This window comes from Halichoerus grypus, chromosome 6 (assembly GCF_964656455.1).
Source record: "Halichoerus grypus chromosome 6, mHalGry1.hap1.1, whole genome shotgun sequence".
NCBI lineage: Eukaryota > Metazoa > Chordata > Mammalia > Carnivora > Phocidae > Halichoerus > Halichoerus grypus.
Window position 1 is genome coordinate 84,988,284 of NC_135717.1, and position 22,198 is coordinate 85,010,481.

Here is a 22,198-nt window from a genome sequence, read left to right on the forward strand (position 1 = left end):
GTCTCAAGAGCAGCGGATTATTCCCTCCTACCTTTGTTTTTCTACCTCTGTGCAGCCGATTTTCCTCATCACAAATATAGACGTGTATCTTTCCCACACTTCTGTGACCTCAAAAAGCATTTATTAGGAGCTTTACTTTGATAGTTATTTCTTTTACGATCTTCTAGATTTGTTCACAGTGCTGATGTTTTCTGATTTTTAAATTGTAATTCAGATCCCACTTCCACTTAAGTTGGAACAAGAGGAAACCCTCAGATCTAAAAAAAAAAAAAAAAAAAGAATTCAGAACACTATTTTTGATAGTAAGCATGGTTGATGCACACTTGTTTCGTATTATTAAGAGTTTTGAAATTTTTTTTTTGAACATCACAACTTGTTAATGGTGATGTTGTGTTTATCAAGTTATTTCCTAAAATAGCTGTAAGATTTGGGAATATTTCAAGTGTTCTTATTCAAGGATGAATCTTAAAAACTCTTTGACGTCATGACCTTCATTTTCCAACGTGTCACTGATGTCCTCATTGCAGTGGTGTAGTATATTTTTATGTTATCCTACAGGAAGGAAATTCCCTTTTGTCTAAGCATGGATGGGAATCAGTCTTGCATTCACAATTTTACTTGTGTGATACTTGGAAGAATTTTCCACAGACCAGGCTATGTCTTTGTACATTTCAAATTTTTTCCCCCTCCCCCCCTTTCCTACTTGCTTCTGGTTCTGGGTTCCATAGGATCCAGTCATATCATGATATGACTTCTGGTCTTGCACCTTTATGTTATGATACAAGGTAAGTCTGTACCATGGCAGTTAAGAATATTCCTGGAAGCCATACTTATGCCCAGAAGGCTAGAAAGAATATTTTTATACCTAAATATACTTAGATATGACAGAAAACTACGTATATTCATGCCACTTAACTAAGTTGAAAATGCCACCTCAACTTTCCCTTCAGAAGATTAAAAAACAAATGTTGGCCACCCCTCCAATGACATCTACACACGTGGAAGGAAATGTGATGTGATGGAAAGCAGATCAGAACAGAAAGAGACAGCATTGATTAGTTATATCTTAGGTTTACAAATTTGCAAAACATACAGCCATGAAGACACACTGCCTAGGTTCATCCAAAAATGCCCTTGAAGGGACCCAGGCCAGAAAGGAGTTTGAAGCTTCAGCTTCACCAGCTTCGAAGAAGATCCACCTCTGGACACATTCCTGTGCTTTTCAGAGAGTAGTGCTGAATGAATGAATGACTTTTTCTCTTAATGTGGAAGCCTAAGATGGAAGCTGAGATGACAGATCACTCCAAGGAAGTGGAAGACCTGCAGGGGCTCTCTCCTTCATTTGTGCCCCATGTTGCCAGGTCCAGTTCAGAGCAATGCCCAGAATTGAGTGCACTATTCCAGGAGTGATCTAATTCATGCAAGGCAAGCAGAGTAGAAACATGGCCTTGCTCATTCCAGACCATTTACCTCTGTTAAGCCAGACTAAAGCTGCTTTGTTGTGTTTTTTCCTTTCCTTCTCTTTGGCAACCATGTTATGACATTAATGCATACTGAGCTTATAGTGCATGAAAAGCTTTTAATTTTTCACACTTGCTAAACCAGTTCTCTCTCAGGCTGTCACCAGGCAATTTAAGGTGCATAGATACTTAATTTTATATGTCAATTTGACTGGGCTAAGGGATGCCCCATAACTGTGTATTTCTGCGGGAGTCTGCAAAGATCTTTCTGGAAGAGGTTAGCATTCATTCTTTTATTTATTTTTAAATTTTATTTATTTATTTGAGAGAGAGAGTGAGAGCAATCACAGAGGGAAAGGGAGAAGCAGACTACCTGCTGAGCAGGGAGCCTGATGCGGGTCTCTATCCCAGGACCCTGAGATCATGACCTGAGCTGAAAGCAGATGTTCAACCAACTGAGCCACCCAGGCACACCAAGGTTAGCATTTGAATCAGTAGACTGAGTAAAGAAGATCACCCTCATCACTACAGGTGGACATCATCCAATCTGTTGAAGGCCTGAATAGAGCAAAAGGCAGAGGAAGGGCGAATTTGCTCTTTGCTTGAGCTGGGACATCCATCTTGTCTTGCCTTTGGACATCGGCATTCCTGTCTCTCAGGCCTTTGGACTCACACTGAATTACACCACCAGCTTTCCTGGTTTTCCAGTTTGCAGACAGCAGATTGCAAGACTTCTCAGCCTCTGTAAATGAATGAGTCTATTACTATAATAAACAAACAAAGAAACAAACTTCTATTGGTTCTGTTTGTCCCATTTGAAACAACTAAAAAAACAAACAGTCTTTGTAAAAATGGCTTTCAGGAACACTGCACATCAGCAGAGGGTGATAGTCATCTCTGAGAAATGGAAAACAAAGGAGGTTTGCTCTGTGATTGCTCTAGCTTACTGACTTGAGGATGTTTCCAGGCTGCAGGGCAGTGAGACTCCAGACAGAGCCCATCCTGGCAGTCTCCCTGAGTTGAAATGGAGCCTAGAGACCAGAGAAACAAAGGCTGCTGGAATTTGCAGGACAAGAAAGAAGAATGCTGCTATTAAGTTTTTAATATCCACATTCGTAAGTAGTATCATAAGCACATCTTTTCGTGTGCTCATTAGCTACTGATATAACTTCTTAGGTGAAATGTCTATTCCTGTATTTTGAGTATATTTAACTTCGGCTCCTTATTTTCTTATTATTGAACTGTAAGTGTTCTTTATACATTCTGAATAAAAGTCCTTTATCAAATAGATAATTTACAAATATTTCCCCTAATCTATGATTTGCATTAATTGACATTTATGGAACATTCCACTTGCAGTATACATAGGCTTTTCAAGTGCACACAGAATGCTTCACAGGATAGACTATATTCTGGGCCATAAAACAGGACAAACCTTAATGGATGTAGAATTATTCAAGTTAAATAAAACATGCTGTTAGACCAAAATGGAAATAAATTAGAAATCAACAATGGAAAGATATCTAGGAAATTCCCAAATATTTGTAAACTAAATAATGCATTTATAAATAATCTGTGGATCAAATAATAAATCAGAAAAAAATTAGAAACTATTTGTAAATGAACACAAACATAAAAATTTGTAAAATGCTAGTAAAGCAGTACTTATTCAAAAATTTACGACTATAAATAAAAAAGAAGAAAGATCTTAAATGAAGGATTATAGTTTTCATCTTACAAAATTGGAAAAAAAAAAGCAAGTGAAATCCAATGTAAGCAGAAGAAAGGAAACAGTTAAGATAAAATTGAAAAATCAATGAAATAGAACACAGAAGAACTACAGTAGGTCAAGAAAAAGGGATAAACGTTACCCCGAGTGGAAAGGCACAATTGTAGGTGATTTGTAGAGAATACTCGAGAAAACAGAAAAAATTTGCTACAATCAACAAATGAGTTTACAAGGGTGTAGGATATAAGATCAATATACAATAATAATGAATTTCAATCTATAATTCACATCATATACAAATATTAACTTGGGGATAAAGTTAATTATTTCTAAATTAATCTATAATGGGTCATAGATCTAATATAAAGCCTTAAACTGTAATAGTTCTAGAAGAAAGCAGAGGAGAAATCTTTTGAGCTTGAGATAAGTAAAGATTTTTTTAAGATACAACCCCAAACGCAGGATACATAAAAGAAAAAAATATATATAAATTGCACTTCATCAAAATTAAGAACAGGTCTTTGAAAGATGCTCTTAAAGAAATGAAAAGACAGGCCACTGACTAGGAAAAACATTTTTGCAAATCACATGTCTCATAAAGGACTTGAAGAAAAAATATATTTTATATCTATTATATATAAATATGTATTTATATTTATTATATATATCATTCAAAACTCAATGATAAAACAAGCAATTAAAAAAAGATTTGAATGGACACTTCACAAAGAAAGATATATGGATGGTAAATAAGCACATGAAAAGATGCTTATCATCATTAGTCATTAAGAAAATGAAAATTAGAGACCAGGACACCTGTATTATAATGTACAAAATCAAAAAGTTTGATCACACTAAGTGTTGGCAAGTGATGCAGCTGTTGGAACTCATATGATGTTGGTGGGGGAACAAAAAATGGCACAACATCCTTGGAAAACAGTCTGGCTATTTCTTAAATAGACAAACATTGTGTTAAATGACAAAGGCTACATATTATATGACATTATGTAATAAATCTAGAATAAACCAATCTGTAGAGATAGCAGATTAGCAGTTTTCTAAGGTGGAGAGGGGTGTGAGTGACTGCTAATGGCTATAAGATTTTATGTTTGGTTGCACAACCCTGTCGCTATGCTGGAAAACATTGAATCATACATTTTAAGCTGATGAACTTTATGGTATGTAAATCCTATCTCAATAAAGTTATTTTTAAAAGGTTATGTACATGTTTCATATGACTGAACCATTCCACTCTTAGGTTTTTACTCAGGAATAATGAAAGCATATGTTCATACAGAGACTTGTATACAAATGTTCATAGCAACTTTATTTCTAACCGCCAAAACTGGAAATAAGCCAAATGTCCAACAACCAGTGAATTGGTTAAAGAAATTGTGGTATATTCAGATAAGAGAATACTATTCAGTGATAAAATAACAATGACATCTGACATATAAAATACAACCAATGCATTTTAAAATAATTGTAGTGAATGAACCAAGTCTGTGAAAAAGAGTACATATCTTATAATTCAATTTACATAAAATTCCAGAAAATTCAAACCTAACTACAGTGACAAAAGACATAGCCTAGTGACTGAGGTGGGGCAGAGAGATTTGGGAAGATCACAAAGGAGCAGGAGTAAACTGAAGATAATGGATATGTTCATTATTTTAATTGTGGTGATGGTGTCGGGTGCATATGTATATCAAATTTATCAATTTGTGTTCTTTAAACATGTGTATTTTATTTTATGTCAATTATACCTCAATAGATCTGTTAAAAAATTTTAAGCATAAGGGAAAATACAAATAATTAACTAATATAGAAAAAAGTTGTGTTTCTGTCACCAGATGAGCCCCAAAGAGCTCCATAGAGAACTTTTCTAAAAGATGGGTGTTTTTCTAGTATCTCCCCGATAGGTGTTCCCACCCAGATAAACCTGATGTCAGACCACAAGAAACTGGATCGAACCAGACAGGCCCAAGATGACAAAGTGGGCCAAAGTTCATAATATTCCTTCATTGTATTACATTAACATAGTAAAATATCCTCCCCAAGGGTGTTGTGCCACGAAATAAGGAAGAAAAAGGAATGTGGCCTACCTTCCTGGAAGTCATCTCCTCCTCCTGCAATCTGGCCGACATTAAGCACCGCTGGTTTGCCCCCCAGCCATGTCATCTATGCCCCTCCACCTCTCAGGAGAAGGGGTCTTTAGAGCATAAGTTCCCCTTCTACATTCTCTGGCCATTGAATAAATTACCTTCGTGCCATCAAATAATGTTTGTTATTTGACTATTTGGTGAATGGTATTGAGTAGGGAAGGAATCTACCAGTTCCATAACATTTCATGCAGTTTTGTGGCTATTTTTCTTTCATTTTTGCTATGATGTACACAAGTTTCACATTTGATTATCAATAAACCTATCTATTTCTTTTTATGACTACTGCCTTATTTAGACAATTATAGAAAATCATTCTTTATATAACCTATTTCTCCCTCTTGAATCTTTTGGTTTGGCCTCCATATGACGAAATTGTTCTGTGGTTGTCAAAAGACCACTTTGCTCTCTCTGTCTCAGAGACCCTGAAGTTCTTAATGCTCATTTTGATTATTTTACCTATCAAAATGTTTCCTTAATAATAAGTAATTAGGAGGCTATTGCTCTTGGTTGAATCAAATGCACAGTAAGTGATTGAAAAGATGATTATTCACACATTAGTAATCACTGGTAAAATTTCTTATAGGATAAAGAGAAATGAAAGACTTTTAGGTGGTATAGAATAGATGTCTTTGGGAAAATGTGTGTGTGTTTGTCTGCTTGTTTTGAGAAATGATATAGTCATATGTTTAAGAGTTCAGACTCTGCATCAGACTGTAGAGATCCACAGTCTAGTTCCAACCCCACATTAAGTAACTTGTTCTCACTGCCACTTAGTTTCCTCATCTATAAACTGGAAACCATAGAGTGGTTTGAGTGTTAAATGAAATAATATGTGTCACTTAATGCCATAAATACTCAAAACAATTTAAAAATAACATCTACTATTTAAATAAGTGATATAAATCATAAAATATCTGTTTCTATTATTTCAAAATAAGTGAATACCTACCTCATTTTTTCATTTTCTGCCTCCAGTCTTAAGTGTGTTTGTGTAAATGAACTGCACTTTGCACCAAGTGGGCTTCATCAACCCCATTCGTGTATTTGTTTATTCAACACAGATATATTTTTACAGCTACATTCCTCAAGCGTTCTACTAGGTGATATAAATCCAAAGATAGAAAAGAAATGATCTCTGCTACTTACACAGGTAACTCATAATATTCATATGGTAAGTACAAGAATACAAAAAATTCTTAGTTACTGAATGATCTTAAGGTCAATCTTAGCTTTTTACTTCACTTTTTAAATTGCTCTAAGTTCTATTGCCGTGATATTGTCATCATTTCCTTTCTTTTAAGTCATTATCATTTTCCTTCCTCTTCTTCTTCTTCCTCTTCCCCTTCTTCTTCCTCTTCTCTTCTCCTTCTTCTTCTCCTTCTCCTTCTCCTTCTCCTTCTCCTTCTTCTTCTTCTTCTTCTTCTTCTTCTTCTTCTTCTTCTTCTTCACCATATTTGCCTTCTATTTTCCCCCACTCCCCTCCAGCCTTTTGGAGAATGGTCTCTTCAAGTAAAGATACTGCTGAAAGAACTTCTCCTTTAGTTCCAAATCTTCTCCTTTTAATAGCAATTCTTCTGATAATATACCTGGCTCCCAATTAGTCTGTTTGCTGCTTCATATCCACTTAGATATATGCTGGTCTAATTTATTATTTTTTTCCTGTGAAATTTCAAATAAATCACAAAAGCATAGAACATATATGATGAAGTTTTAGGTAAACCAGAGTCTTCAAAATATGCCCAAGAAATGCCAGAACCACTGCAGAGAGGAAATAAGTGGCCAGCAAAGGAAGAGACTGTGGTTGTCCTTCCACAGATGCTTTTCTTTGATATAGAAAAACAATTTATAGTTCTGCACACAACTCTTGGCAAATTGAACCAAATATGTCTAGAATTCAAACACAGGATCATCCTTGTTCTATTCACTAACAATATACATTTAAATCTTTATCTCTACCTATTTTCTCCACTGTTACAGTAGAAATAATATCTTTGCTCCTATAAAAAGCAAACCCAGCCACTTGTACTCTGGAACCCATTTCCTCTTGACTTCTCAAAACACTATTGAGTTATTCCTTTTCCACCCTTTCTTGCAATATCAATTTTTTCCTTTTCACTGATTCATTTCTATTACCAAAAATGCTCTGGGACTCACTATATTTTTAAAACAACTCCCATGACCAGACATATTCCTCTAGCTACTATCCCATTATTCCTCTCAGAGTATACTTGTCAATAGATTTGGCTAAGTATACACTCTCAAATGCCTCACCTTCTGCTCTCTTTTCAATATATTCTGTTCTCTTCTCTTCACAAAATAAGGTCTGATCAATGTCACTAAGGATTCCACATTGCCAAATTCAATGGCAATTTTGCTATCCTTGTGTTTCTTGAACTTTGAGCAGCATTTAACACAGTTGATTGACCACCTCTGACTTAAAAAAAATTTCTTTTATGGATTTCTGAACTTGTCTTTGTATTTCTTCTTCCATCCTTAACTTCCCCTTCTCAATCTTACCTACTGGCTTCCATCCCTCTGTTTTAGCTGCAACTGTCAAAGTTCCTCAAGGGACAGGACTCAGCCCCATGCAAGCACTTTCTAGAGCTAATTCTGCTTCATGTATAGTTCTTTTTCCTGAGTTCCTGGTACAAATATCTGCCTGCCTCTTTGACATTTCCCTTTGGATATCTAATAGGCATCTCAAACTTATGTCCAGAATCAGATCATTCTTTCTCCAATTATGTCTCCTCAATCCTTTATTCCCAAGTCTTCCTTATTTCAGTGAAATACAAGGGATTTAAATTTTAGGACAGTGAATTTATTTGTATGATATTATAATGGTGGATTCATGACATTATGTTTTAGTCAAAACCCACTGAACTTTATGGTGGAAAGAGTGAACCTTAATGTATGCAAATTAAAAAAATAATTTTGGAGGCTATGAACTCATGGGACCAACTGAAAGAGTTCCTGTGGCCAAAGCTGGAACAATGTGAGCAACAAAATAAATAAAGTAGTATTGGATTGTAACGAAAAATATCAAATAAATACGAATGAGTTTTATTGACATAAATGATTGATAAAGAAGTAAATGGGAGATTAGACAAAAATCACCTGCAGAAGATTTCTAAATAATTCATGTAGATACTCTGTTGTGAAAGAGAAATGGTATAACTCTCCACTTCTTAAGTGTGGGCTGCACATATTAACTTCCTTTCAAAGGGTACAGTATGGAAATGGAGAAAAGAGAGTAACTTTTATACTCTTTATAAATTGTGGTAAGAATGGCAATTCATCTCTGTGATCTTCCTCCAAAAACCTTTAACCCAAGTGTAATGATGAGAAAAACATCAGACTACCCCAATTTGAGAATATTCTACAAAATATCTGACCCAGGGGCGCCTGGGTGGCTCAGTCGTTAAGCGTCTGCCTTCGGCTCAGGTCATGATCCCAGGGTCCTGGGATCGAGCCCCACATCAGGCTCCCTGCTCCGCGGGAAGCCTGCGTCTCCCTCTCCCACTCCGCCAGCCTGTGTTCCCTCTCTCGCTGTGTCTCTCTCTGTCAAAAAATAAATAAAAATCTTTAAAAAAAAAATATCTGACCCACTTTTCTCAAAACTGTAAAAAAACAAAAAACAAAACCAAACATCAAAAACAAGGAAAGAATGTGAAACTGTCAGCCAAGATTATCCTAAGAAGACGTGAAGAATAAAGGTACTGTGGTATCCTGAATGTGGTCCTTGAATAGCAAAATGTATTAACTAAAAACTAAGAAAAGGTTTTAGATGAAAAATGAATTAAGTATAGACTTTAATTAATAATAACGCATAAATATTGATTCATTAATTTTGACTTACCATACTAGTGTAACATGGTAATGATAGGGGAAATTGGGTATGATGTATATGGGAACTTTCTGTACTACTTTCACAATTTTTCTGCCAATTTAAAACTATCCTAAAAGGAATAGTTTACTTAAAAAAAATGAAGTTCAACTCACTCTTAAATCACATCCTTTGTGGTTTTCAGCTATTGGGTTTATTTCAATGCCACAGTTTGTAGAAACTGACTCTTCTTTTGATCAGGTAATGTCTCTCTTTCCATCTCATTCAAATATGGATTATTCTATTTACAGGATGTTTGGACAGAGGCAAAACACAGAGAGATCAATGATGCAGAAGCCAAAAAAGCATCCCTATCATTGCCAACACAAGTGGGCATGCAAAGGTAAGAACCTATAACCTCCATTAGACCACAGATTGTAATACAGTTAGAATTTTCTGTGTGTCTTTTAATCCTAGACTTTTAATGAGAACTTTTAAGAATTTGAACTAGAATCTGTTAATCAGAAAATGTTTTATCTTACTTTTAAATAATATGTTTATGTAGATCTTATTAAATTGAATGTAATGGATCAGATTTTATTTGACCTGGGTTGAAGATTATGAAAGTGTTATAATGCTATTTTATTAAAGCAAAGTATGTAATTATAAAGGTTAGCATCTGAGATTTGTTTCATGAATTGATATAAATATAAAATTCTTATTTCAAACAACATTTGAGAAGATGGCTACAAAACTCAGTCTTGCTTATATTTCTCTTTTTGACATTCATTTTTATTATTATTCAGTTATTCTGGTATTACTTATATTTTGCCTTTCCAGGCTTTAGTCCCACTGAATAATATCTGTGTGATTCAGAAAAGATGTAAATGAAGGTAGGTGACAAATTTTAGTGGCAGTGTTTTGACTAACCAGCTGATCAACTAATATCCACCAATTTGATTGTTTGTGAATTGTAGTTGTTGAATGGAAGTGTTACATAAGAAGGATATTTAATAAATAGTACATGAAACATATTGACCTCAAAATTTAGCATCAATAAACCCAATTCTTTAAAAATAACTAAGTATGCGTTCATATCAAGATAATTTAAACAGAGATTGTATATTATATTCCCTCTCCTTAAGACAATGTGCACCCTCAGAATTTTACATTTCTATGATGCATTTTCAAGTTTGTTTTAAATGCCTAAATGTTTCAGAAAGAAAAATTATTTATTACAGATTACCCTAAATGTCCCAAGTGGCATCATACTGTTCCGAGACTGAGCAGCATTGTGCTGGTTATACTCATTGCCACAGTGACAGGACTAACTATTTGGGGTGAGTAAACTGAAAGCTGTATGTTCAACTATAGAGATTAATGTATTTCCTTTGGAGTTTCCCTTTATTTCTCTAACTTTTCCAGAATCATTTTTCACATTTACCTTACATATCCTCTCACTATTACTTAAACTACATTGGTATTAAATGACACAGTTGATAATTCCGTTAATAATGAGTATTTTTGTCCCTATACAGAGGAGGCAACAAACTTGTAAATTTAGAAAGCCTATTCTGCTTATAATTTTAATTAATTGGTAAATTGTGTGGGTTTGGCAGTCACAATTCTATGAAGTGAAGTTTTATATTTTGGTAAAAGCACTTAGATTATTTGACCCTTTTTTTTTTTTTTTTTTAAAGATTTTATTTATTTATTTGACAGAGAGAGACACAGTGAGAGAGGGAATACAAGCAGGGGGAATGGGAGAGGGAGAAGCAGGCTTCCCGCGGAGCAGGGAGTCCGATGCGGGGCTCGATCCCAGGACCCTGGGATCATGACCTGAGCCGAAGGCAGACGCTTAACGACTGAGCCACCCAGGCGCCCCTATTTGACCCTTTAAATAAAGCTTTTGGACTTTAGAAGTAGTTTGATATTTTGAAGTTTTGACAAAATTTATCAGCTGTTTGAAAATTTAAGACCAAGTTAAATTTAACTTGAAATATTCCTAAAATGAGCTCTACTTCAAGAAGAGCTATGGGTAATTATATCTATTATTGTTTCTATTTGTTGTGACCTTCTTTTTTTCTTTTTTCTTTTTTCGAGGTGGGGGACGTTCAGAGGGAGAGGGAGAGAGAGAATTTTAATCAGGCTCCACACCCAGCACAGAGCTCTCTATGGGGCTTGCTCTCACAACTCTGAGATCATGACCTGAGAAGAAATCAGGAGTCAGACACTTAACTGACTGAGCCACCCAGGTGTCCCTGTTGTGACCCTCTATGTGTTAGAAATTGTGATAAGCATTTTACATACATCATTTTTTAGTCTTGAGACAGCTGTTTGTTAAGCATTTTCCCCTTTTTTATATATGAGTAAACTGAGAAACAGAAAAGCTATGTAAAATTTCAAGATCACACAGCATTCTAACCTATCATACCAAACAGACACAAATTTCAATATATTTTTAATTTTATTTAGATAATTTTTATTGTTTGTTTCTACTTACATTTTCATAAGTGGAAATCTCCTGAGTCTCTAAGTTTATTCATCCTTTGTCAAAATATAGGGTTGAAATACTATAGACAGGTTTCTTAGCCACCAGTGTGCATTCATTTGTAGTTTTGTTTTAACGGATGATTAAAAGGCACAAGCTTATATTTATGGAAATCTAATTAGTGTTACTCCTTTCCTTCATTTGTCAGTAAGTCACCTAAGTAGTGAGCACAGAATCAAAGATTGCGATTGTATGAATATTTCTCCCAGGAAACAGCAGGACAATACAAACTTCACAAGTAAGTGGTTATATTTCATTGTATTATAGAGGAGGAAAAAATTTCCTCTACCCTCTTAAGTTTGGTACCAGGGGGCCTGTGAATTAAACTGTCAAAAGACCAATTAACAGGAAGAAAAGGTTTATTTGCATTCATAGGAGAGGTAACAAAAGAAGTAGCTAGCTCTGCCCAGTTACAGTGAAAAGGTTTATATACCTAGCTTAGTAGGAGAAAGGGGGGGCAAGAAGTGGCTTCTCAGGGAAAAACAAATACATTTCTTTAGGAAACACAAATGGCCTTTGCAGGAGAACAAACTGGAGATAACAAAGTGAGTAATAGTGTCTGTATACACAAGTGTGTGTAGTCTTTCCCTCCTCACAGTCACAAAATTCCTCCAGAAAGGGGATTTATGGTAGAGTTCTTAGTCGTTTTTTTCTGGGAGTAAACCACTCCAAAGAGGAATTTATGACAACCTCCTATCTCAGAAGTTTCTATTTTTAGTCGGATAAGGGAAGCTCAGAGGAGGCTTCTTCCTGCATCTGTTGATTATATTAGGCATATACAAAAGATAGAACGTCATTAACTCCTAATACCTTCACCAGTTATGGGAGGTTTTCAGGCAAAGCACAGTAAACAAGGATATGGTTGTTGTGAAGATTTAAATCCATGCCTTCTCCTTTGATAAGTTTCTAGAGATTTTGGTCATCCTCTTCTTCCTGGTACAGAGTGGAAGGACACCCTTACAAATGGAGATTTCCCTTATAACTGTAAATGTCTCTTACAAAAGGATAATTTCTACTAGGTTTTCAGACCTTCTGTGTCTGCAGTTTCTTAAAAACAACCACCTCAGGATAAACCTTATGCCAAGGAAGCATGTTTCGGGGTGGTATAGTTTGCTCTCCTTTAGCACTCTTGTGCTTCAGACTTTCTAGTGACTTTCTATAGTCTAAGGACTAAAATCTAAGGACTATAAGCCTAAGCACTTTAACATTGTTTCCCTCTGAGTCTTGATTTCCTACAATAGCAGTCTCATTTCTCATAATGCAACTTTTCTCTTTTCACTCTAGCCTCCAGCAAAACAAACCTCAGTATGGTAATAAAATGCAACATACTCTCTCAACCTCAAGTCTTTGTTCATTGATGATCCAATCCATTTCTTTTGGATATTTATCTCTCTGTTGCAACATCCTACCCTCTGAACCCTTCTAACACACACACACACACACACACACACACACAGTTCAGACTATAACACTGATATAATCTGATAAAAATACACATAGTTGGTTTTAGTTACATTTCTTATATAATAGGAAATTAAAAATAAAATCACATACATTGGATATTTTTATGTTTTTACTCTGTAAACTTCCTGGTTCTCACTTTGTCTTTTTTTTAAAAAAAAATTAGAGTGTTTATTTTTTTCTTACTCATCAATGCTTGTTGTAGAATAAGATAATTAACCTTTTCTCCCAAGTTACAACTATTTTCTTTTTTTTTTAAAGATTTTTTTTATTTATTTATTTGAGAGAGAGAGAGAATGAGAGAGCAAGCACATGAGAGGGGGGAGGGTCAGAGGGAGAAGCAGACTCCCCGCCGAGCAGGGAGCCCGACGCGGGACTCGATCCAGGGACTCCAGGATCATGACCTGAGCCGAAGGCAGTCGCTTAACCAACTGAGCCACCCAGGCGCCCAGTTACAACTATTTTCTAAGTAAAAAATCTACCCAAACTATAAACTTTTGCATAGTTTAAATATCATGATTTATACCAAAATATATGTCTAGACCGTAAGTTAAGTTTGGATAATTAATAAATGCATTCTAATTAAATATTGATGGTCATAGAGAGTGATGGAAAATAGTATGAAAAATATAACTAATGTGCATGTTTATGTTGGCACTTTTCCCTTAAGACTTTAGTCTATATATCACATCTCTGTAATAGGTCAACTCAGTGCTTCTCCATTATGGACATTTCTATATTGCTCTCCATACATTACTCTTCCAGGCTTCTCTAGACCACTTGGAAGCCTTTCTACCATGGGGGTCCCAGCACTAAAGCACTCAAAAATTATTTGCTATTTTCATCACTTTGTCTTTGGCGTATCACTTGATCTTAAGCCAAAAGGCTGAGAAGCGATATCTTTGGCATATCAACAATAGTCTCTCACATTCTAAATAATTGTACTTTCCAATGGATGAATTTCTTTCCACTTTACTGCACTGACAAGACCCTAGGCTTCTTTATTGCTGTAGTATGTGACTTTTAGGCAAACAAATGGAAGAGTGAAGTGAATAATTCATGTTTTATTTTAGAGGCCAAATGCTACCACAGCAAAGGTCATATCACAGTAAACCTCTAAATAAGCACAAGAGCTTAAGGTCATTTATTTCTGACAATAATTTACGATATTAAATTTCAGCAAAACCAAAATTTGTCCCCAGCTTTGGTCTGAAGTGTGTTTTGAGGTATTTTTCCTGGCCAGTGCACTTAAAACCTAGTTCATTAATATACTATTTCAACGCCAATGTTGTTATGACTTATAAAATAAAATGTTCTGGGAAGAGTGTTGTGAAAATCAGGGTACTTTGCTGATTCAAAACAGAAACTTAGTATGTGATATTTTCTCCAAATAATATGATTCCTCATACTATCTCTCAAAGAGCTTCACCAGCGATAACTAACTTTCGTACAGAGTATTTTATAGTTTACATTTTCATGTTCATCTCATTTAATATATCAGGCAAGTTTGTACACAAATTTGTGGATATTTAAAAAATATACAATACTTAAGATATACAACAGTTTAAATAGAATGCAATCAATACTTATGTACCTACCATGTGGCTTAAAATATAAGAAATTATTAGTTTACTTGAAACCTGTGTGTACCTATTTTTGAAGATAGGTTTGTTTTAATACCTATTTCAAATTTTTCCTTTTCAGAGATATGTCTGGTGGTCATTGAGGTTATTGGGGTCATGGTGAAAAATTTGTTTTACAAAGTTACTGATAAAATATATCATGAAATATATATTTTTTTGTACCAGCAAGGGACTCTGGAAAGGATATATATGTATTTTTTTTTCCACAGCAGTTTTCACCTTATGCCTTTTAGACTCTGTTTTACTTTGTTTCCCTATGTCCTACCACTTATTATATTGGCTGTATTAGTTATAACCTTGAGTAAGTTCCTTAACATTTACATTCATCTCCCCACTTTATACTTGTTTACTTCTCCTTAACTGTACTATCTTTATTTACAAAATGAGGAACATGAAATTAATAATTTTATGTATCTTATACATTTCTTGTAAGGGAAAACATTTCATATATTCGTGTGCATAAAAAGATAGGAAATTATTTGACATGTAATTACTCAATAATTATGAATATTTCTGGCATTTATCTCTTCTAAAGACTATTCATCAGTGGAAAGGGAGTTCTTTTCTTAAAAGTGGGACAAAATCTTTACTTTTAAGGGAAAAGTTTACAAAATTAGTGAAAACATTTTTTTGATATTCAAAACTTGCTCTTCTATTCTTCCTATTTTCCCATTTCAGCAAAACCGAGGCTAAGCTTGTGCCCTAATAACTGGCTGCAGAAAAAAGGGAAATGCTATAATTTTTTAAAAACCTTTAAATCATGGACCGATAGTAAAAAATCCTGTTTAATAATGAAATCTCATCTCTTGATGATCCAAGACAAGGCTGAACTGTAAGAGCTAATTTGCCATGAAAATTAGCCCTCCTAAAGCTGAGAGAAATAAGTAGGTTTTTTTTTAAAGATTTATTTTTTATTTATTTGAGAGACAACTAGAGTGAGAGAGTGAGCAAAAGAGAGAGAGTGAGAGTGCATGAGCAGGGGGAAGGGCAGAAGGAGAGGAAGAAGCAGACTCCCCGCTGAGCGGGGAGCCCAACACAGGGCTCAGTCCCAGGCCCCTGGGATTATGACCTGAGCTGAAGGCAGAAGCTTAAGCGACTGAGCCACCCAGGTGCCCCAAAGTAGGTTTTATAATAAAAGAATTATGGTGCTCATAATTACGGCCATTTATTGAATTCCTAGCAGATGCCAGGCACTGTGGTAGGCATGCTGCAAATGTTATCAAACTTAGTGCTCACAGCAACTTTATGAGATAGGCAATATTTTCCCTACTTCCAGAAGAATCTGCAGAACTTGACAGGTTGTAAAACTTGCCTATTTCACTCAGCATGTGAGTGACAAAGCTGACATATCAATGCGTCCTTCCACAAGACCTCTTGGAAAGAAAGATACGAGCTCTTTGAATATTATCAGTATCTGGCAATATCCCTAGTATCTTGGGTAGGGAAGCTGGGCTCTTTAGTTTTGCTCGTGGGTAGTTTTACCATAGGCACAAGTTTTTCCCAAGACTGCACAATGGCAACAGCACTCTGAGAATAGTTCTTGCTCCTTTAAGCAGACTTATTCATCCCTAGCTTTGTCTTCACATCCTCTTAGAGCCCCCTCAGCAGTCGCTGTTCACATCATCATCCCCATGAATCCCATTAAGCATCACATACCTGCACATAATATATATGAGTCATGTGTTTTGAAAACCTTCTTACATCAGTTTCCTTCCCTAAATATATAGGAAACTTCTTCAGACTTCTTAAGATTTTCCTGAATAGGGAGATAAATATCAAGACTTTCTTAAGTCTGGACAAAGTCAGAAAATGTTATTTTAATAGGTTTAACTCTGTTTCCTCTGGATCCTTTTTCATAGGGTTTCATACAGAGTAATATACAAGATGGAATTTACTTTTGGATTGGATTGAACATCACACACCCACAAAAGACATGGACCTGGCTGGATGGCACCCCTTTAAATCTACAGTTGTGAGTATTTAGCATTTGAGTTTTTCAGCAGCCAGTCCCTACGGGGGGTTGCCTGAAACTCCAGATAGCCAAATGGTTCCCTAGACTGAAGACCTTGATCTTTCTTAGTAAGTGAATGATTAGGAAATTTTCCTTAGAGAAATGAAGTCTTCTAAGCTAATTTATTTTCTTATTTGGGCTTTGAGTTTATCTATAATGCTAGAGGTAGACATGGAAAACTGTAGTTTACATAAAATTCTCTAAATTTCATTTCTTTTGAAGTATTTCTTACAAGTTTACCAAATAATCCTTATTTTGATTAGTAGGAAGACTTCAATTATTGGGAAATATTAAGGAATATGTTATACATAATACAACAAATAGCATTTGACTCTTTTTAAATAGTCTCACCCCAATCAACAATATGTGTGTCTACTTTGATGCACCTCATTCATTTCTGCTTAAATTCCATGGGTAGAGAGTGCTAAAATCTTTAGACGTTAGACACTAATCCCCAAAACACAGACAGAAGCTCCTGGGAGTCCAGTGTGAAACTTTTTACTCTCAGCATCAAGGTTTCAGGTATCACCAAAGTTAATTACACTTCTTAAAAATGTGGAATTTTGTTGTGTCTCTTAAAGAGATGTGAAGTTAAGGGGATTTAGGAAGACTATAGATGTTCTGGAGTGATAGAGCAGGCCCACCAGACTTGCTGAGGGTAGGGGAAAAAAATGCTCTGAAACAGAGCAATTCACCCTACAAATGAATATTCTTATCCAGAGACTATTTACAATATTTCTTGTTAAAATTTACACTCCATACCTACCCATGCCATCATACTCTCTGTACATCAAACACTAAATTCATTTTAAAAACTTACCTTTGATTCTTTCTTTTTTTTTTAAGATTTTATTTATTTATTTGGCAGAGAGAGAGAGAGGGCGTGCACAAGCAGGGGGAGTGTCAGGCAGAGGGAGAGGGAGAAGCAGGTTCCCCGCTAAGCAGGACACCTGATGGGGGGCTTCACCCCAGGACCTTGGGATCATGACCTAAGCTGAAGGCAGACCGTTAATGGACTGAGCCACCCAGGCACCCTTACCTTTGATTATTTCTAATAGAAATGTATCATCATGTTTTTAAAGTGATGCTCTATCAACCCACTTGCAAACTTGGTTAGAATTACTAATTTGCCAATCTTGTTTTTAAAATCGAGGGTTTTCTTTCTGATTTTTTAGATGCCTTTTGGCTTATTTGTTTAAGACAAGAAAAGTTGGCTTTAAAATATCATGGAAAAACAGAACTTAGGGGAATTTTCCTTCTTTCGTGTAAAGGGTAAAGGATTTGGGGACACCCATATACACAAATGCACAGAAATTCCCTTGCTGAGGTGTCCATGTGAGTTTAAAACATTTAAAAGTGGGAAAGTCTTCTCCTCGATTGCTCACTCTTTCACTCCTTCTCCCATTCTGTCTGGTGTTACTGTTGCCACATTTAACATGTAAAGTCTAGATATACCATTCTTTCTTAGGATCTCTTGTAGAAGTAAGGAGGCTTATTATAGGCAAACAGTGAAGCAAAATTTTTGAAAGGTGTGACACTTGGGATTTGGGTCAGGAGAATGACAAGGGTAATAGTTTAATTTTCTACAGAAAATTGGTTTAATACTTTTTGAAAAACATGCATATCTTTGGATGTGTTGATATTTCTAAATTTTAGAATGATAAATATGATACTGTCTGTTATAAAGTTGGTATCATTCCATTGTTGCAGATACTTAAAAAGTTGAATCAGGAATCTTTGGAGTAATAAAATGAATTTTTCTCCTAAAAGGGCAGGACTATCCTCTGTCTTAGTCCTTTTGGGCTACTGTGACAAAATACCACAGCCTGGGTAGCTTACAAGCAACAGAAATTTATTTCTCACTGCTCTGGAAAATGGGACTCCAAGATCAAGGTGTCAGCATGGTCATATTTTGGTGAAGGCCCTCTTCCTGGTTTGTAGCCATGTGAGGACATGGTGGAAGGGTCTAGGGATCTCTCTGGAGTCTTTTTTATAAGGAATGAATGAGGGTTCCACCTCATGAGTTAAGCACCTCCCAAAGGCCCCACTTCCTAATACATCACTTTTATGGGTTAAGATTTTAGCATATGAATTTTGGGGGGAACACAAGCATTCAGACCATAACAGATAACAGTCCTCTAAGATCTTTATTTTTAATTTTTTTGGTATGGTCACATGGAATTGGGAAACCAGTGCTTCTTATTCACATATTTATTTTAATTCCACATAGCCTTTCCATTTACAAATGACCATTTTTGGTTAAAAAACTATTTGGAGCAACTACCTTCATTAAAGAAGTCATTTTTTAACAGGCATTCCTTGTCTGAAAATTACAGTGTCTTAGATTTCCAGCTTGGAGAATACATTCCTCCTAAGGAGGGAGAAAACATACAAAATATACACAGTTGTGTTTTTAGCCGAATGAGAACAGGATGTTGCTTTTTCCTCTACAGATTTCAAGTCCTGGGCCAGGATGAAGATAATGCCTGTGCTGTGATAACAAAGAAGGGTGTGTTTTCTGAAAAGTGTTGCAATCAGAGTTACTGGATATGTCAACACGTGATTTCTGCAGACAATGACCTCTAAACTTATCCCAGTTTATCCTTCCTATTTCACAAGGACTTTTTAATTTATGTATTTTTGTCAAAACACATTATTTTTACAACAAATATTATGGTGATAATGATGATAATGGTGTTGATTTGTATCACTCTCAATCCAGGCAATCAGCCTCAACTCATCCCCCTGGCTCTATCTGGTCATCGGTGTTGTATTTCTATAGTTATCTCCTATTCATTAGGGTGGCCATTTTAGACAGAAATTGTCCCTTTGTCTGCTCAATAATTTTCTCCCCAGGGCGCCTGGGTGGCTCAGCCATTTGTTTAAGCTCAGACTCCTGGTTTCAGCTCAGGTCTTGGTATCGAGCCCCGTGCCAGGGGGAGTCTGCTTGGGATTCTTTTCTTTCTCTCTTCTCCCTCTGCCCCTCTTCCCACTATAAACAAACAAACAAACAAACAAACAAATAAATAAATAAATAAAATGTTAAAATAAATTCCCTATACCTCTCATTCACCATTGGGAAAGAAGCCTTTTCTTTTTTTTTTAAGAGAAGCCATCAGATGATATATTCATGGACTTTCTACTACGGAGTTTACACAATTGTTTGCATCTTACTTATTTCTTTTTCCTCTCCTCCTATTTCCAAAAAAGGAGTATCCCTCCATCTGTCTAAATCAAATCTCTAAGTCTACAGTTGGGATTGCGTCTCTTCATTTTTTTAAGGAGATTCCTTCTTCCATCATCTCCACTCTAACCTCTCTCTTCTTCCACCGCCTTTTCTTTTAGCAATGAAACATGCAAGAGCACAAGAAAAATTTCCCTGAACCACATGTGGCTTCCAGTTTCTGCCCAGCTTCTTCCACATCTTTTAAGTCAAACTTCCTAGAAATTGTTTCTACTTGCTTTTTCCTCTTTTCACCTCCCACTCCAGGTTCTTCTAAAATCTGGTTTCTGCTTTTCCTATTTCACTAAAGTGTTCTCACTACGTCACAAACATCTTTCTTCTGGCAAAACACAATGAAGATGTTTTAGCTTTCATTTTAACTCTCAGCAGTGTTGCTCATTATTGACCTATCCTTTCTTCTAGAAATATTCTCTAACCTCAGCATCTATGACCCAATGCTAAACCTGTATCTATGTCTCCTGCCATTGCTCCTCAGTTTTTTCTGAAGCATCTCTTCTCTCTTCTGATTTCTTCAATACTGACATTCCTCAGTGTTTTGGGTGAATTCTTAATCATACACAATTCTTGGCTAAACTCAACCACATTGTAAGTTCGATTGTCATCAATTTATTGATAACTCCCAAACTCATATATATTTCTAACCCAGACCTTATTACAGGTGCTTGCCCACTGGACATCTCTATTTGGACATCTCAAAGCCCCTCAGCCTTCACATGTTAAAAATTAAACTCGTTAGCTTAGCAAATGGCAGCAACGTGCCCATTAGTCCAAGCCAGAGTCCCTGGAGTCAACCATGGCTTCTTTCTTTTCACCCTCGATATTCACTCATTTAAATCCCGTCAATTTTACCACATAATTATTTCTGAATCCATCTACATATCTTCAGACCCACCCTATGGTCCTGGATTCCTGCATCAGTTGTTTTGTCTGCTTCTAGCTTTGTCTGCCAAAGTCCATTCTCCGTACCGTGACCACAATGATTGTCTAAATGTCATATCAGGCCGCATTACTCACTACTTAATTCTTTTTCATTGCTTAAATCTTCGACCATCTCCTCCCAGACCCTTTGTGTCTTGGCTCGTCTTCATTCCTCCCGCACCGCCATGCTTGTAATGATGCCGACAACATAAATTTATTCAGTTTCTCAAACGTGTCATGCTTTCTCTTGCCTCAGATCTAATCATATATTTGCCTCAGCTTGATATTCTTCCCTTTCATACTCTCCTGTTTAACTCTTGCTTATTTTTCAGATGACCAGTTAAATGCCACTTGGTGGAAATATTTCCTTAACCATTCTGCACCCCAGACTAAATTATATGCATTTGATGTATATTTTCATAGTTTCCTATACTCATCTTAACATTTAATACTCTATTTTTTGACCATCGTTTAATTATTTGTATTTATTAATATACTGTAAGCTCTGGAAGGACATGATCCTCATTATTGTATGGGAGAGACAAGGTGCCTGATGCATGATGGATGATAAATAAGTATTTGTTATGTTGTTAAGATTATTTGTAACATGTTTTATTGTTTCCCCAGCACAAATTTTCCTAGTTGCACAGAGCTTCCCTTAGCCTAGATGATCATAATCTGCCTGCAGAGAAATAAACCACTCTGTTTAGTTTTTTTTCAGTAAACCACTGTTTAGTTTTGTTTTTTCCAAGTGTTAGGTGTACATGGGCTAATAAATGAAATTTTCCAGGTTTGTTGTTTGTTTTTATTTTTGACCTAGAACCTACATTGAAACTTGGAGCAGAGACATTATTACATTAATGTTTGTCAGTTAAATATGAAATCACCAATGGGAAACCTACTTTAAAGTCTTAGATCCACTAAGAGAAAAACTTAAAGGTCATACATGAATTTAAAAAAAATCATTACAAATTGATATGTGTGAACAGAAGTAATTATAGTTTACAAGGAATGAACTATAAGAACTTCAACTCACTTAAAAAATTAAACACAGAGAACACAAATCCATGTTTATTTAGTATAATGAATGCAAACATATGTACTATTTTTTTAATGTGTACATTTGGGAAATGTGGGAAAAATGTTAGGAGAGAAGTTGCAGTTAAGGAGAAGGGAGGGAAAAATGATGGAAG

General features: G+C 35.7%; 1 protein-coding gene across 5 annotated transcripts; it reads left to right on the plus strand.

Annotated features, from left to right (window-relative positions):
* Nucleotides 1–402: 402 nt before the first annotated feature.
* Nucleotides 403–21,798, plus strand: LOC118519668 (uncharacterized). Of its 5 annotated transcripts, none has more exons than XR_013449076.1 (6): nt 403–2,575; nt 6,430–6,504; nt 9,489–9,580; nt 10,419–10,517; nt 16,692–16,804; nt 19,297–21,798. XR_013449076.1 is itself a non-coding variant. In XM_078075581.1 (6 exons), the coding sequence occupies exons 2-5, from the start codon at nt 9,490–9,492 to the stop codon at nt 16,706–16,708; spliced, it is 297 nt and encodes a 98-aa protein (XP_077931707.1). In that variant the 5' UTR covers nt 5,829–6,504; nt 9,489; the 3' UTR covers nt 16,709–16,804; nt 19,297–21,798. The 5 variants fall into 5 exon arrangements, 3 of the variants coding, with proteins under 3 accessions (XP_077931707.1, XP_077931708.1, XP_077931706.1); XM_078075581.1 differs by lacking the exon at nt 403–2,575 and adding an exon at nt 11,877–11,966 and having other exon boundaries at nt 5,829–6,504; XM_078075582.1 differs by lacking the exons at nt 403–2,575; nt 6,430–6,504 and adding exons at nt 6,820–9,067; nt 11,877–11,966.
* The last annotated feature ends 400 nt before the right edge of the window (nt 21,799–22,198 follow it).

Bases quoted from the DNA above. Each gene is read 5' to 3' on its own strand.
- LOC118519668 (XM_078075580.1), top strand. From the start codon at position 9,400: ATGCCACAGTTTGTAGAAACTGACTCTTCTTTTGATCAGGTAATGTCT. The intron at 9,581-10,418 runs GTAAGAACCTAT...TATTTATTACAG, and splicing joins ACACAAGTGGGCATGCAAAG to ATTACCCTAAATGTCCCAAG. The intron at 10,518-11,876 runs GTGAGTAAACTG...TTCATTTGTCAG, and splicing joins GACAGGACTAACTATTTGGG to TAAGTCACCTAAGTAGTGAG.